Genomic DNA, 15,632 nt, shown 5'->3' on the forward strand with positions numbered 1-15,632 from the left:
TTTGTCAGCTGGTTTTTGAATTTGTGCCTTGTTTTCTCTGCCGCTTCTGTTGACCAGCGTTAGACAGGGGTTGGTAGCTGAATTTTGCAAACTTGGCAATTTCTATTCTGGCTTTCTGATTCTTGCAGTCCTTTGCTGTCTTCTATTTCTGGTTTTTCCTCTTTTATTTATTTATTTATTTATTTTTTTTTTACAGATTTTGGGTAAGATATATTTTAGTTTTTGTGGGCCGGATCTCTTTGTATTCCTTTCTGTCCTTGTGCCATTTCTTTCCATTGTGGGTTGCCCCACCTGCTGGGCTTTGTTTTCTGTTTGTTTGTGATGGGTAAGAAATCTGGCCATAAGAATCGGCCTCTGTCTACACAGCCCTATACTACCTGTACCCACATTTATTCCCAGCAACAACCGACTGGCCCAATAATTGTATCTCAAGCCTCTTCTATTAATCCCATGTCCAACGAGATTCTGCACACTTCAAAGGTACCTCATATGGCAGCTTGTGAGTCCCCAAGTGTGTCCCAAACACTTGGGGATGAGGATACGAAATTCGATAGTTCTGATTTTCAGTTGCATACGTCTGGATTAAAGAACCAAAAGGAGAAAATTGTTGCTGAAATTGTTGGGGTGAAAGAGGGTAAAGATCCACGGGTTAACCTCTTCAAAGATAATAGGAAAATGGAGGATAACATTAAGTTAAAGCTTGTCGATTTTCAATCGAAAAAAGTGGTATTGGGTGTATCAGATGAAGACAATATAGAAGAAATTAGGGGATATGGACTTGTTGGGTATTTCACCGGTGGGTCTCCTGGGAAAATGGCCTTAATCCAATTATGTGATTCGTGGAAGGTTGATTATAAATATTATGTGCACTCGAGTGGCTGGTTGGTGTTCAAATTTGAGACAAATGTGGATAGGCTAAGTGTGTTGATGGGGATCCGTACTTGGTATATGGGAGACGGTTAATGTTAAAAGTCATGCCTTGCTACTTTGATATTGATGACAAAGACGTTAGCACTATGCCGATTTGGATAAATTTACCGGGATTGCCATTTGAGTTTTGGAACACAAGTGCATTGGTTAAGATTGTTTCCAAAGTTGGTAAACTCATCTTGATCGATAAGGTCACGGCATCAAGAGGTAGACTATCTTATGCAAAAGCCCTAGTTGAAATTGACGCATCTATTGAGTTTGTGTGGATGGTAAAGATAAGACTTCCTAATGGCACTTTAAGGGAACAAGAAATTATTTTCAAGCAGGAACCTAAATTTTATGGTTCTTGTAAAGTGTTCAAGCATTCCAACCTTGGTTGCAACTACAACAAACAAGCTATAGGTGGCAAAGGTAAGTACACAAATGGTGAGATGTCAGTTGCCCCCATATCGGCTGCACATGAGAAAAACGTACAGGTAGGAAAAAATTGGACAACTTCAATCGCAGCTAAAATAGCTTCACAGTCTCGAGTTAAACTGGCCAGATATGAGGGGCAGCAACATAGGGAGAAGGACGACCAGCAAGGGCAGCCTCTAAATCAAAATCTTGCATAGCAACATGATGAAGAAGTGGACGTCCAGCAGGTCCAGATTCATGATAGGTAGATGCCCCATTCGTTGAGGTAGTTAACAAGAAAAATGGTAAAAATTCAGCACATATCATTCCCTCTTTTGTGTCGGCAATTGAAGGCTGTCAAAATGAAACTTTGGGGGGGAAAATTCTACATTAAATACTGGAGGGGCAGAGTCCAAGAAAACTAGCAACAAAAAGCTCAAAGGAAAGGTCGATGAGCAAAGGAAAGTGGTAACGAAAATTGACAATAAGAAGGGAACCTCCCTTGCTTCAAAATCATGAAGATTGCATCTTGGAATATTAGGGGCTTCAATCCCCCCTCAAACAAAATGGGATTAGGGATTTCATTAATCAACATTGCATTGATGTTATGGGTATTTTGGAGATGAAGCTTGGAGATCGAAAGTTGAACCAAGTTATGCGGAATAGATTTAATGGTTTTATGCAAGTCAATAATTTTTACACTCATAGAGCCAGGAGGATTTTGATCTCGTGGAATCCATCCAAAATCAAATTGGAAGTTTTGGAGACGAAGCCACAAGCCATCCATTGTATTGCTACTTGTAAGGTAATATCCTACACCTTTCTTGTTAGCTTCGTCTATGGTTTTCATACTATTGTTAGCTAGAGGCCTCTTTGGAACGATTTCATGGATTTCAATGCAAATGTGTCATTACCTTGGATGCTGTTTGGTGATTTTAACAATGTGCTTAAATTTGATGAGAAAAGCAATGGGGCGGAAGTAACTCATAAAATTAAAGATTTTGCTAATTTTTGCCTTCATGTTGGTCTCACGGATGTGCGCTCCATTGGTTGTCTTTATACAGGGACTAATAATTTGATGTGAAGCAAAATTGATAGAGCCATGGTGAATGATATTTGGGTACAACATGGTGCATATGTCTTTGCCGATTTTTTACCTTCTGGGTGCCTTTCCGACCACTCTCCATGCATTGTGTCCATTCATGACTGTATGTTGAATACTAGAAAATCATTTAAATTCTTTAACATGTGGACAAACCATGAGAACTTCCATGATATTGTTCCAACAACTGGAATTTTAATGTGGTGGGAACAAAGTAATTTATTCTTTGTAAGAAGTTGCGCAAATTAAAAGGAGCATTGAAGGAGCTTAATGTTAAGCACTTTGGGTACATTTCTAATTGGGCAAATGAGGCTAAAAGTGAATTGGAGGCTACCCAACTAATACTCCATGATCAACCTAAGAATGAGCATTATCAACTTATGGTGGCAAGTTTGAGAAAGAAAGTCGTGGGATTATGTGAAACGAAACGAAGCTTTCATTATCAAGAAGCTAAGTGCATTTTTCTTAAGCAAAGTGATAAGTGTACAAAATTCTTTCACTCGGTGGTGAAAAGGAACACAAGTAGAAACTTTATTTCTACTATTCTTAAGGAGGATGGAATGTATACTACTTCACAAGACCAAGTTGCTTTGGAATTTGTCAATTTTTATACCAACTTGCTGGGAAAAAGAGCCGGTTGGGCCGATTGACATGGACATTATTAGCAAGGGGCCTTTGGTATCTTTGGAACAAGGCAACTCATTGATCCAGGACATTTTTAGTGATGAGATCAATAAGCTCTCTTTAGGATTGGAGATGATAAATCTCCCCGGCCGGATGGTTACACTTCATGTTTTTTCAAAAAATGTATGGGGGTATATTGAACATGATTTTGTGGAGGCTATCATGGAATTCTTTTCATCAGGATCCATGATTAAACAAATCAACTATGCGCTCATTACTTTGGTGCCAAGGTCAAGTCATGTACCTAGTGTTGGGGATTATAGGACGATATCTTGTTGTAATGTTATATATAAAGTGATTACTAAAATCATTGCTTCTAAATTGAGGCATATCTTCGAAGACATTGTGGATCAAGCACAAGCCGCTCATTGGAGGTAGGAGTATAACGAAAAATATTAATCTTGCCCAAAAACTCATGAGACGGTATAATAGAAAGAGGGTTGCTCCAACATGCCTCCTAATAATTGATATAAGGAAAGCCTATGATTCGGAAAGTTGGGATTTTCTTAAAGGTGTACTTGAAGGGTTGCACTTTCCTTCAAGATTTATACAATGGGTTATGTAATGTGTTACCTCTCCAGCGTATTTTGTAGCTTTGAATGGGAGTATTCATGGATTCTTCAAAGGTGGGAAAGTTCTTCGGCAAGGTGATCTGCTATCCCTCTTTTTCTTCGTGCTTTATCTTGAATATTTTTCTAGAATGATCAAGGATGCTACAAATGATAGTGAATTTAATTATCACCTTAAATGTGGTCTCTTAAAGATAACTCATTTGGCTTTTGAAGATGACTTGATGCTCTTTGCAAGGGAAGATGTTATGTCGGTGCAAATTCTTATGAATTGCCTTGCTAACTTTGGTTTTGCATCAGGTTTGAAGATAAACACTTTAAAATCTAGCTTGTATACAACTGGGATTTATGGGCCTGAGCTTGATAATATCATTGAACTCACGAATTTCCCAAAAGGTATTATGCCTTTCAGTTACTTGGCTATTTCTCTTACTTCGGAGAAGCTCAAAGTGAGTTGTTATGCTCCATTCCTTGACAAAATTGTGGCTTATATTGGAGCTTGGAATTGCTCATCTTTATCTTATGCCGGTAAATTGGAACTTATTAGGAATGCTTTTGGCTTTCTATTTTTCCTATATCGGCTACAATTACTTCAAGAATTATTATTCATTGCTGAAAATTTTTCTAGGGCTTCAAAAAACCTTTGGTTGCTTGGAAAGATGTTTGCTTACCGAAAGAGGAAGGGGGTCTTGGGTTGAAAGACATGAAGAGTTAGAATTTAGTTGTACTTGCTAAATCTCTTTAGAATATTCAACATAAAAAGGACACACTATGGATATGTTGGTTGCACCAAGTTTATCTTAAAGGGACTTGCATTTGAAATATTCTACCTAGGAAAGATCATTCTCCACTCTTCAAAAAACTGCTGGAAATTAGAGATATATTGTTGGAAAATGTTGGTGCCTCCCAGGTTTTTTCTTATGGATAGACTATATCATTCGATCAGGGGGGAGAGAAACAAATCTGTTTGTGGCCGTTGGATTAGCCTCAACACAGCGGGCTGTGGTTGCACAAGAAAGGGACCGAAAACGGGAAAATCTGGACAGATTTAGAGGCTGATTGATAGGTGAAAAGTTTAGCACAAAATCTGCCTATCACTTCTTCAGGTCGAAAGGTTCAAGGAAGGTCTGGGCGGGTGATGTTTGGAAATCTAGCATTAGTCTGAAGCACTTATTTTTCTTTGGTTAGGGGTTCAATCTAAACTCCTAATGAAAGACAAATTGCAAATTTTGGATATTGATCGTAATTGTGTTTTTTGTAAGCATATGGTGGAGACGGGATGTCACCTAATCTTTGAATGTTCTTTCACTTCGTCCTTATGGGGGAATATTAGAGAGTGGCTCAGCATCAAAAGATCCATGTCAACAATTATTAGCGCTCTTAAGTGTTTGAAAAAAGAGGCTCGTGGGACATCATGGCAAAGCAAGGCAAAGAGGATTGCACTTGCAAGTATCGTCTACTACATTTGGTTAACACGTAATAGGAAGATTTTTGAAGACCTTTCACCTAACTTGGATTGCATCGTGAGACAGATCAAGACATATGTATACAAAGTTATGTTTTCTTTGTATCCGGGTGTCTCGATCCATTTCGAGTCCTTAGTGTTAGGTCATTGACTTGTTACACACTTCACTTATTTTGTATCTCCCGGGTATGCTCAGAATAGTTTTATGTGATATTGACTTTTGTTTGCCAGGGTATGCTCGGTGTACTTGTATTTGAAAAATTTTGATCAATGATAATTTACATTTACCGATAAAAAAAAACTCTCATGATGTCACCTATCTGATTCTATAACATCTTGTTGACCAACTCTTGGTAAATGGGTATGTTTTATCCAAAGGGCATGCCTTGTAGCAGTTGAGACCTTGATAATGATAAAGGAAGTGTGCTCCTCATGTGAAGGATACATGTTGATCTAGTTATAACCTGAACATGCATCAATGAAACTTAATAGCTCGTACCTCACTGTTGCATCCATCAATTGATTAAGTTAGGCAGGGAGAAGCTATCCTTGGGACATGCTAGATTTACATTCCAAAAATTATTATAGATTCTAAATTTCTTGATGGGCTTCCACACCAGCATCGGGTTAGAAAATTTAGTTTGGATACTTATCTTCTTTTATGAAGCCATTTACAATAGCTTTCTATGTATTCGAGGCATTCTCTTTTATTGGTGGGGATCTATTTTGAGCTTATGGAAAGCAATCGCAAGGTCAATTCCAACAACGTCCTCATGTTCTAAGCGAAAATATCTAAGTTCTGGTGGAGAAATCCTTCCATTGGGCCTTTCATTTCTTTGACAGTTTCTCCCAATTTGAAGCACCTTAGTAGGCTTATGGGCATCAACAGGAAAAGCTTTCTAGCTTAGATACTGATACAGTTTGGGATTGAAATTGTATCATACGAGGAATCTAGATCACATAAGCTTCCGTACTCTTGCCATATCCATTTGAAGGTTGTCTCCAATTAGAAACATTCGTAGTTCCCTCCGAGGTTCGAGATCCATGTCATCCATTCTTACCTTGCTTGGCAAGACGTGTGTCATTGTTACATATGTCCATTGCTTAGAAGCCTCTTTAGGGCAACACAATTTCGTGTAAAACCATAGATATGTTCATGTAATGATCAGACCACTAATGCATTATAAGGGGAGTAATTTTCCCTTCTCCCCATATCATCCATGGTGAAGCTATTAGGATCATATGTACAAACCATAGGGTTGGATATGGACCATATAGCTAGTCAAGCCTTGTTCTTAGCTTCCTTGTGTAGCTATTTTAAGAGTTTGTGGTCCGGCATCCTAGGTTTGGGCCTCCAAAATATGGTTTATATTTCTCAAAAAGCCGAATGCTTGTCTCTTGACGTGTTTCTCCAATAACTTTGGTCTTGGTGAAGCTGCCCACATCACTTCTTAAAGTCTTTTGAAGCTTATGCTAGTCTTTGTATGGGGCTCGGCTATATCGTCTCTATGAGATTAATTTTCTTGCTTCAATTGTTGGCCTACTCCAAGCAGCAGAATGGTCTCTTTTTCGAGCTTGATGAGGATTTTGTTGACTAACTCCTCTATGATCCTTACGATTCACAAGGCTCTCTATGTCAAAACAATCATCTGTGTGATGAGTATAGCTCTGACGATTTTTGTAATAATTGGATCAGGATCTCTGATTTTTGAGGCCTACTAGTCTTATAGTCGTAGATTAGTAAGGATTGGGATCGTCGTAATCGAAGAACGCAACACATCTAAAGAAGAGGCTACATAACTTTACTTATAGGTGGGATATGTGTGGTGGATATGTCTTTGTTGCTAGCATCTGAGATGGCCTATAGAGTTTGAAGAAAGGTTGCTCTAGTTTTATAGTCAGGTGGAGCTCTAGTGCCTGACTTATTAAGATGACGTATCATACCTTCGTTATAATTTCCTTCTTTATAAGCTCGACCAGTTGGTCATAAATGATGGGATTTTGTTGCCTATATCCTTGACTACACATAGAGATCATTTCAATGGCTCCTATTATGGAACTAGGCCTGGACAGAATTTCATTTGATTCTGATTTTACAAGGCAAATCGAATTGAAAATATTTGGTTCATATGTAGTATTGGAATCGAACTAAAACCGAATGGTTCTGAAACAAACTTTAGAAAACAAAATGTTATGCTTTGTTAAATAAAATTGAAAATAGGTTAACTGAATAACCAGACAAAATTGGAATCAAAATTGCGCTTATGATGAACATGAACTTTCATTGTTTTTGACACTAAAGTTAAAGCTAAAAATCTAAAACAATCATTTATAGACTTTAAAGGCGAACTACGAAGAATAGAATAAAATGAATAAATAAAAAATATTGCTATAATAGTTAATAGATGCATTTTAGCTTCTACAAAAATCATAACATGAACTCAAATCTAGTGCCAAAAATTTAGGCTACACAGTGTTTCCATAAATTATATAAAATCTGAATATGTATAGTTGTTGCATCTCATTAGTTAAGAATTTTCCTTTAAAAATAGGAAATCTGAATAACTTTCAGTTCTAATAAAAGAATATAGAACTAAATCGGTACCAACTAAAAATCGGTATTTTTTTTAAATAAAATCATACCGAATCGAAGGTTTGATGAGGTTTCGATTTAGTTCCACTGGTTCGGGTATTTCTACCCACACCTAAATGGTGCAAAGGGCCTTGACATTGGAGATGTGTTCAAAGAATTCATTTTCGGTGTGAAGCGAAGTATCTCTTCTACGACTTATACACATCTTGCCGCCTGTCAAAAAGGCGTTGGAATGGTCTAATTCTTGATTAAGGAATTGTCTCTTTAGCTCTACCTAACTAGTAATGAGCCTAGAGCACAGCCTGCCATACTATGTCCTTGGTTAAGGTAGGATGGAAAGCCTTGCACCTCATAGCAAGGGTTGCGTACCTTAAATTCGTCTAGGTTTCGTAGACCACTATGTGCTTTTTTGGGTTTATCTTTCAGGTATATGGCAAGAACAATGGCACGATAAAGCCAGGAGAAGATAGCTCATTATGGATCTCCATAATGAAGGGGAGATCTTCAACATCTTGATCCCTTAGGATTGATTTGCTAGGTCCAACCTCTATAATCTCATGTAGCCACCACCTCGTCAGGATAGATGAGAGTGCATTTATGATCTTTCATCATTTTCACTTGTTGCTGCTTCGATAGTTGTTTTCCCTCACACATATTACTACGCAGCATCACTTTTTGCTTTTAAGTGGCCTATTTTTGGGTAGAGTGTCCAATATATCGAACACACTCACGTACCTTACTAGTTGAGGCTCTTGATCATATACGTGTAGAAATTTAGGCTTTTCAGTGAATTTGCTATCAACTTGAGCACCTCTAGTGTAAATTTATGAGTTGGCCATGTGTACATCTCCAAGGCACTCAATGGGGTTGTTAGTTTTGGAAAGGCACACTAGTATGAAGGTAGTACCGGTATCATGTATATCCCTTGAAATTGTATTTATTGTGCATAAAATCTTGCATGGCAGCTTAGTGGGCAACATTCTTTTCCACCATTTATCTCTTGTGGGTGGGTTGCAATAACTCTCACTTCCCCTGAAGATATGGATGACCATTTTTTTAGGTCCCCTCCATGACGTGAGGCCAAGAGGCTTCCTCACTGACATTTTTTAACATCTTCAAGATAAGCTTTTATGGGCTAAAATAGAGCTCACTTTAAGGACAATGTTTTGGCAGACTTTTGATTCACAGGATTTTCTGATGGTTCAAGTGTGGTTTTACACAAGAAATGACAATCTGTTGACCTCTATATCTAGTTAGGACCCAGTACGTCAAAAAATCGTGCCTCCACGTCTCTCCAAGCGCATGTTATCTGATGCTACCAAAAATGGGTACCTGGTGAGGACTGAGATGGAGCATGAACAGCGTCTTTTGATACCTAAAACAAGGGTAACGAAGTGTGTGCTCGTCGCCCCTTCAATACTTAAGTCAGGTAGGGAAGTCGTGAAAAATAAATGCGATGGAACTGTATGTAAAAGCTTACCTGAATAATAGAGCTGAGTCCTGTATTTATACACATTGGTGGTTGAGTTATAAAAGGATTCTACCACCTGTAATCCTTATCTTGTAAAGTGGTTAAATTATATCACAATTATTTTTAGGAGTTTGACTTGGATAAAAATATGTTAAAAGTTTGAATAAGGATGAATGTAAAAAGTTTGAGTTATAAGAGGACTAAAATGCGTAAATGACATAAGGAGCATTAACGATCCCGAAGATATATAGACCTGACCTATAAGGCCTGACTTGTCCGATCATCCTTATGAGGACTTTTAGGGTATGAATGTTCGGGGACAATCACCTCGGGCCATTTATAATGGTTGGGACGGGGCAAGAATTATGTGCACATCACAAGCCCGTGCATTCGTGTCATAGCTAGATATCAAGTGTTAGAGCTTGCGAAATGAAATGCAAAAAGTACTTGGAATTGAACATGTGAATGGTCAAAAAGCATGTGGGATACAGCTGTTCATGCCCTTGTGCAAGTCACGTGGATCACCACACGTGCTGTGGATGGATGCCACGTGGACCATAACCATGGGCTAAGATTGTTCAACGTTTAACCTTCCCCAAGTTCTATAAATACCTTTGTTTCACTCTCATTTTTCACTTTTTATCTCCCAGCTCTTTGTAGAAGCAAGTCGTGCTTGAACTTTCATAGGGGTCGTGTGCGATTGTTCTTTTAAGGTAAGTGCTCAGTACTTTTAAGATAATTAAAATTTTAATTTTCCAATGTCGAGCACTAGTGAGAGTGGGAGTGTGTCTTCTGGGGGGTTGAGTTCAAGCAGTCGCGAGTTTAGAGAAAGGACACTCGTTACCATGGTCGAGCCTATTAGTGCTCATTTCCAAGAAGAACTCGTTCTTACCTTTCTCGACCTTTGCACGACATATAAGGAACATAAGATTATAGAGGTTGCTAGGGCGTTTGGGGTTATGCCTGGGTGTGACATTAGGGCTCCCGAGCCTGAGGATAGGATAGTCAATGCTCGAGATGGGGAGATAACTTTATTTAGGGGTTCTCTCAAAGGAGGAATGAGGTGGCCTATCCACAAGTTCTTCATTGAGTTCCTGGTAGCGTTTTGTATATGCCCAGGCCAATTAGCACCGAACGGGTGGAGGATGTTGATATTTTTTTTATAGCATGTAGGTATTTAGGGATTAGACCTAGGATTGACCTTCTTAGAATGGTGTTCGAACTAAAGATGACCCTGGGCTACAACTATTTCGTGTACTTTTCATTACGAGGAAATTTTAGGGTCCCCAAGATGTCGATCTCTCTTCGGGGTTGGAAACAATGCTTCTTTTTTGCCAAACCTCAGAACCTCGACCACCCGTTTAGCCCTAGGTGGGACGCCCTAGATACTGATCGATTTAATGAGGGGCAGACTTATTTTGAGGTGTTAGAGAATGACAGGTGAAGTTAGAGAGCCTCAACCTCTTGGTGCATAAGCTCGAGCACATCCTTAATGATGATATCCTCGATCAAGCCAACGTGAAGGGAATCGAGGGTAGGGCTTTAATGTTGTCTTCAATTATATTGAATTTGATGTTTTATTTGAGCTAAGGTCGGGCTAATGAGATTTTTTTTCTGTTGAGATGAGCTTTAACCCAGCCAATCTTCGAGCCTCTAACTCGAGGAAGTCACAAGGTGGCCAGCTTCGACCTTTTACCCCGGCCAAGGGAAAGGGGAAGAAAAGGGCAAGGGATGCACCTCCACTGGCCATTTCTTAAGGCACAAGGCAGACGTCTAGTGGCCCGAGTGACTATCATCTACCTCCATTTTCCCAGGGTATTCGATCTTCAACACAATGAGAAACTCCGGAGGTTGTTGGCTTAGAAGAAGTTGTTTCACCAAGAGGACCCGAGGGTAGTTTGCTGATTTCTAGCATCATCGATAAGTATTCAAGAGAGGTCAAACCTGATGAAGAGATAAAAAATCTCGAGCTTCTCATGCTCAAGGTACTTTTATTTTGGTTACATTCATTGTTTTGCCCCGACCGTTAACAAAGATTGTGCGTTTTGCTTGTAGACGTTAAGCGTTGCTCGAGGGCTAGTAATAAAGGGAGAGAATGATTCGAGGATGATGACGGAGCTTAGAGCAGCGATGGATGGAAGTAGGAGGCGTACCATTGACCTCGAGCACAAGCTCCAATAGACACGTGTTATCGCTTTGAAGGTTCGAGAAGAGGCAATCCTTTGAGAGATGAGCTTGAGGATGCAAAGCTCGAGCTCATCCATGCAAAGAAATGTTTTGATGAGCAACTGTAGCAAGCTCGTGTTCGGGCTGTGTGGACTTCAAGAATTTTCTGAAGTTTGGGAAGCTGCAAGGGGATTATGGTGTCGGGTCATACAACTATGGCCTAAAGCAGGCTCGAGCCTTTCTCCGCCCTCGACTTTCTGAGGATATGAAGCCATTAAGACAGTAGATGATTTCAGCATCGAGCTCGAGCTCTCTGTCACAGAGGTCGATGTTACGGGTGAAGATGAGGAGCACGATGAAGAAGTTGACCAAGAGGTCGATGGTGAGGGTGCAACGAATGAGGACACTCATGATCTAGATTAGACACCCCCGACCCCAAACCTTCTATTTGAAAGTTATTGATGCATGTACATGGCTTGTTCTTTGTGAAACTTCTAATTTCTATTTTATTCGCAAGTGTTAGGCCCAATCATGCTTAGAACCATCGAGTGTTGATATCGTAATTACAGCTCGAATACAATGTTATAAAATGATGGTTTTACCTAGAGAGTTCGATCATGGGATTTTTAAATAGAAGTTGGAACATTTTAAAAACTTGAACACTAACAAGAAGGCTCGAGCTCTATCAAAATAAGCAAGACCACAATGATTATACAAAAAACTCGAACTTCTTAGGCAAGAAAATAACAAATATTGTGATTTTAACGAAAAAGCTCGAGCTTGTTGTCTTTACATGAAAGACCGAACTTGGTATTTTTTTATTTTTTTAATTTAAATCCCAATCATTATAACTTTAAGGTAATGCTCAAGCAATAAAAAATATAATTTTATGCAAAGAACCTGAACAAGTTGCCTTTAAATAAAAGCCCGAACAGCAGGGTGTTTGAACATTGTATGCAAAAATGATCAATCAATATGTTTTAAGGAGTCCAAACATGACCGACATGTCCAGAAGCTCGAACACGATTCCCCGTCAATTGGATCCCTTGGAAAAAGCCCGATTGTTATTACTGATGTCAAGGCCCGAGCATTTTATGAAAGGCCGAAAAGTTTTTAGCAAGCAAGTGTTTTACAAGGCCTGAACAAGTCTAGGAGACCTAATGTTTGGTTTATGAGAAAGGGATGAGCCTATTGTTTTTAACCAGGTTCATTGCTTTGCATGCCTTCCTAACGCCTTAAAGCTCGCACCTATTACTTGGACATAGGCTTTCACTGTTTGTAGTAAGGAGTTCGAGTGTTGTAATAGCTCGATACGCAATTTTATGCTAAGAGAATGTGCGTACATTAAAGCTCGGACATTTCATGGATACGATTATTTAAGGCTAAGAATATTACTTGCTTTATGTGTGGGATGCAGCCCAAGTCCTTGTAGTGTTTGCACTTTATAAGGCTCGGGTGTCCTTTAGGGTAAAAGCTCGAGCTCATGATTGGCTATTTTTCAATTGCTATTTAATTTTGGTTCGAGGCTTATTTCATTTGAGGAGGAATCAGACCTCGATCTTAGGCAAGGCTTAGTGTTTGAGTGATCGCCTTCGACTAGGATTTCAAATAAGGCATTGAGCTCGAGCATTTACCCCGGAGCCTCGTGAGTATATATCCCTGAACTCTAGGGCTGAGATTACGAATAGGGCATTGACCTCGAGCATTGCCCCCGAGCTTGACGTGAAGATATTGCCCCGAATTGGAAGGTTAAGATTCAAACTTTGCCCACATAGCTCGGGATTGAAAAATGTGATGGGGATTTTTACTTGGAGACGAAATGTTGGGATGCATGTATGCAGTACATGGATGACTTGTCGTGACATGTCTTTTTGCACCTGCTCGTGGCAGGTCTTTGAATATGCCTGCTCATGACAGGTCCTTAATATGCCTGCTCGTGACAGGTCCTTAATATGCCTGCTCGTGATAGGTCTTTGAATATGCTTGCTCATGACAGGTCTTCGAATGTACCTATTCATGGCAAGTCTTTGAGTTTGCCTACTTGTGGCAAGTATTTGAATGTGCCTGCTCGTGACAGATCTTTGATTGTTAGATCCTATGCTAGTGGAAACCGAACGTACTTAATATAATTTTTCCTCCCTTCTAGAAACAAAATAGGCTCGTAGGCCTTAACAAAATAACTAAGTAAAGAAAATGCATGGGGCGTGCAAGCCTAATTAATAATAAACTGAACTAAGCAAACCAAAAGATAACGAAGGTAAAAAATTAGCTGACCATCAGTCTTTACTATGATGTGTCTCGACCTACATAAATTTTTCTACGGAAGCGGGTTTTCCATGGTTTTCAAGTTCGTGCTCGGGGGTGAATAGTTGCATGACATTGATGCTCATTCCACGAAATAACATAACATTGCCTTGCTATTTTCTGATTGCCATGTATGACCCATATACCTTCACTTGTCGGGACCTTTATTGCGAAGTGAAAGGTTGATACAATAGCCCTGATCTTGTTTAGCAGTGGTCTCCCGAGGATAGCGTTGTAAGCCATCGGAGCATGAACCACATGGAAGAAAGTGATTTATGTCACCTTCTTTTGTCCCAAGCCTAACGTTAGTAGAAGATCAACAATCCTTTCTTGGACGATGGTTCCACCCCCAAAGCCCTGGAGCGGGGTTTTAACTGCCTTAAGTTGATTAATTGAAATTCCCATCTTCATGAAGGCTTCATAGGACAGTACGTTGGCTGTACTTCCATTGTCAACTAAGACCCTTCGAACTTTAAAGTTGGCGATGATGGCAGATATGACTAAGGCAACGTCGTAAGGGTATGATATGTCTTTTCAATCCTCTATTCCAAATGTGACATCTTCCATGCTGTGGAGAGTTCTTGCTATTGCGAAACTATGTCATCGAGCATATTGCTTGAGCCCATTGTTCGAATCTCCTCTCAAGGCTATACCTCTGACTATGATGTTGATGGTTCTTGCTGTTGGCTGGCTGCCTCCCTCATACTCTGGAGCCTTTTCATTATTGCGGTCATTCCTAGGACGCTTGCCCTGCTTGATATACTCCCTTAAGAATCCTCTATTCATCAGAGCTTCGATCTCACATTGTAATGTTATGCAATTCTCTATTGTATGCCCGTGGTTACGGTGGCAGTCACAGTACTTGCTTCTATCCCTAGCCTCAGGGAGAGATTTCAACCTTGGTACCACTTGAACTCTTTCATGTCTTTGATCTTTATCAGTATGTTTGACCTGGAAGTGTTCAGATGTGTGAATATCTGTGGCACGCCATGCTTCTGTTTTCCCCTAACAATGTCCAGTTGCAGATTAGGCTGGCGCTGCCTCTTATACTCAACCCCATCATAGGTTGGCCCAAATCTCCTCGGGTTTAGCGTCTCTTCCATATTGATGTATTTCTTTCCTCGGATCAAGAGCTCAGTTACTGACCTCGGGGGAGTTTTTGACAAACTCATCTTAAATGCCTCACATCTTATTGCATGTGTGAGGGCAGAAATGGCTGCAGTGATGTGGAGATCGGGGATTTGAAATCTTTCCTTATTAAACCTCTTCATGAAGTCATGCAAGGTTTCATTCTCCCCTTGACAAAGTTGCATGAGGGAAGTCGTTGTCTTTCTGATGTGTTTACTGCTGGCAAAGAAGGCAGAGAACTTGTTGGCCAGGTCTGAGAAAGAGGCTATGGAATTGGGCTCTAAGGTGAAGAACCAATCCCTGGCTGCGTTGGTCAATGTCTGAGGAAAGGCTTTGAACGTCACCTGGTCTTGGGCCACTTGCAAATTCATGATGTCGGCATAGATGTTGAGATGATTGATGGGGTCGGTGATTCCATCGCATTCCTTTATACGGGGTACTTGAATCTATCCGATAACGAAATTGCTAATATCTCGGCGTGAAAGGGGTGTTAGGGGCATAGCATGTCGACACCTTAGCTTTCTGCATTAAGCTCACGGTAATTCCTTCTTGAATGATTCTGGCAAGTTCACTGGACTTTATCGTTACTGCTCTCAAGGCTGAGGTCATAGAAGGTACACCCGAGTTCCCAACACCGTTATTAGGAACATGGTGTGGGGCTCGATCTTAAGCTCGAGCATCCGCCATAGGACCACCTTCCAGAGTGGACGTATGTGATAGGTGAGAGCTCTTCTAGCTCAACAACTGCGTTAATGTGGCAATCTACTGGCAAAGCTCTTCGAAAGCTCCCGCGGTAATGACGATTGGCTGAGGCACTGGCATCT

The 15,632-nt window shown here is 40.1% G+C and overlaps 1 protein-coding gene across 1 annotated transcript; it reads left to right on the forward strand.

The window, feature by feature from the left end:
* Positions 1–962: 962 nt before the first annotated feature.
* LOC111404615 lies at positions 963–2,410 on the forward strand. The gene is made up of 3 exons (XM_023033399.1): positions 963–1,406; positions 1,868–2,131; positions 2,192–2,410. Exons 1-3 carry the CDS (start codon positions 963–965, stop codon positions 2,408–2,410), a joined length of 927 nt encoding a protein of 308 aa, XP_022889167.1.
* The last annotated feature ends 13,222 nt before the right edge of the window (positions 2,411–15,632 follow it).

This window comes from Olea europaea, chromosome 11, assembly GCF_002742605.1.
Source record: "Olea europaea var. sylvestris chromosome 11, O_europaea_v1, whole genome shotgun sequence".
Classification (NCBI taxonomy): Eukaryota; Viridiplantae; Streptophyta; class Magnoliopsida; order Lamiales; family Oleaceae; genus Olea; species Olea europaea.

What these genes read in the sequence shown, in the direction of transcription:
- LOC111404615 (XM_023033399.1), top strand. Translation starts at nt 963, where the DNA reads ATGTTAAAAGTCATGCCTTGCTACTTTGATATTGATGACAAAGACGTT. An exon ending in CACATGAGAAAAACGTACAG is followed by an intron (nt 1,407 to 1,867) that starts GTAGGAAAAAAT and finishes TTGGAATATTAG; the next exon opens with GGGCTTCAATCCCCCCTCAA. An exon ending in ATTGTATTGCTACTTGTAAG is followed by an intron (nt 2,132 to 2,191) that starts GTAATATCCTAC and finishes ATTGTTAGCTAG; the next exon opens with AGGCCTCTTTGGAACGATTT.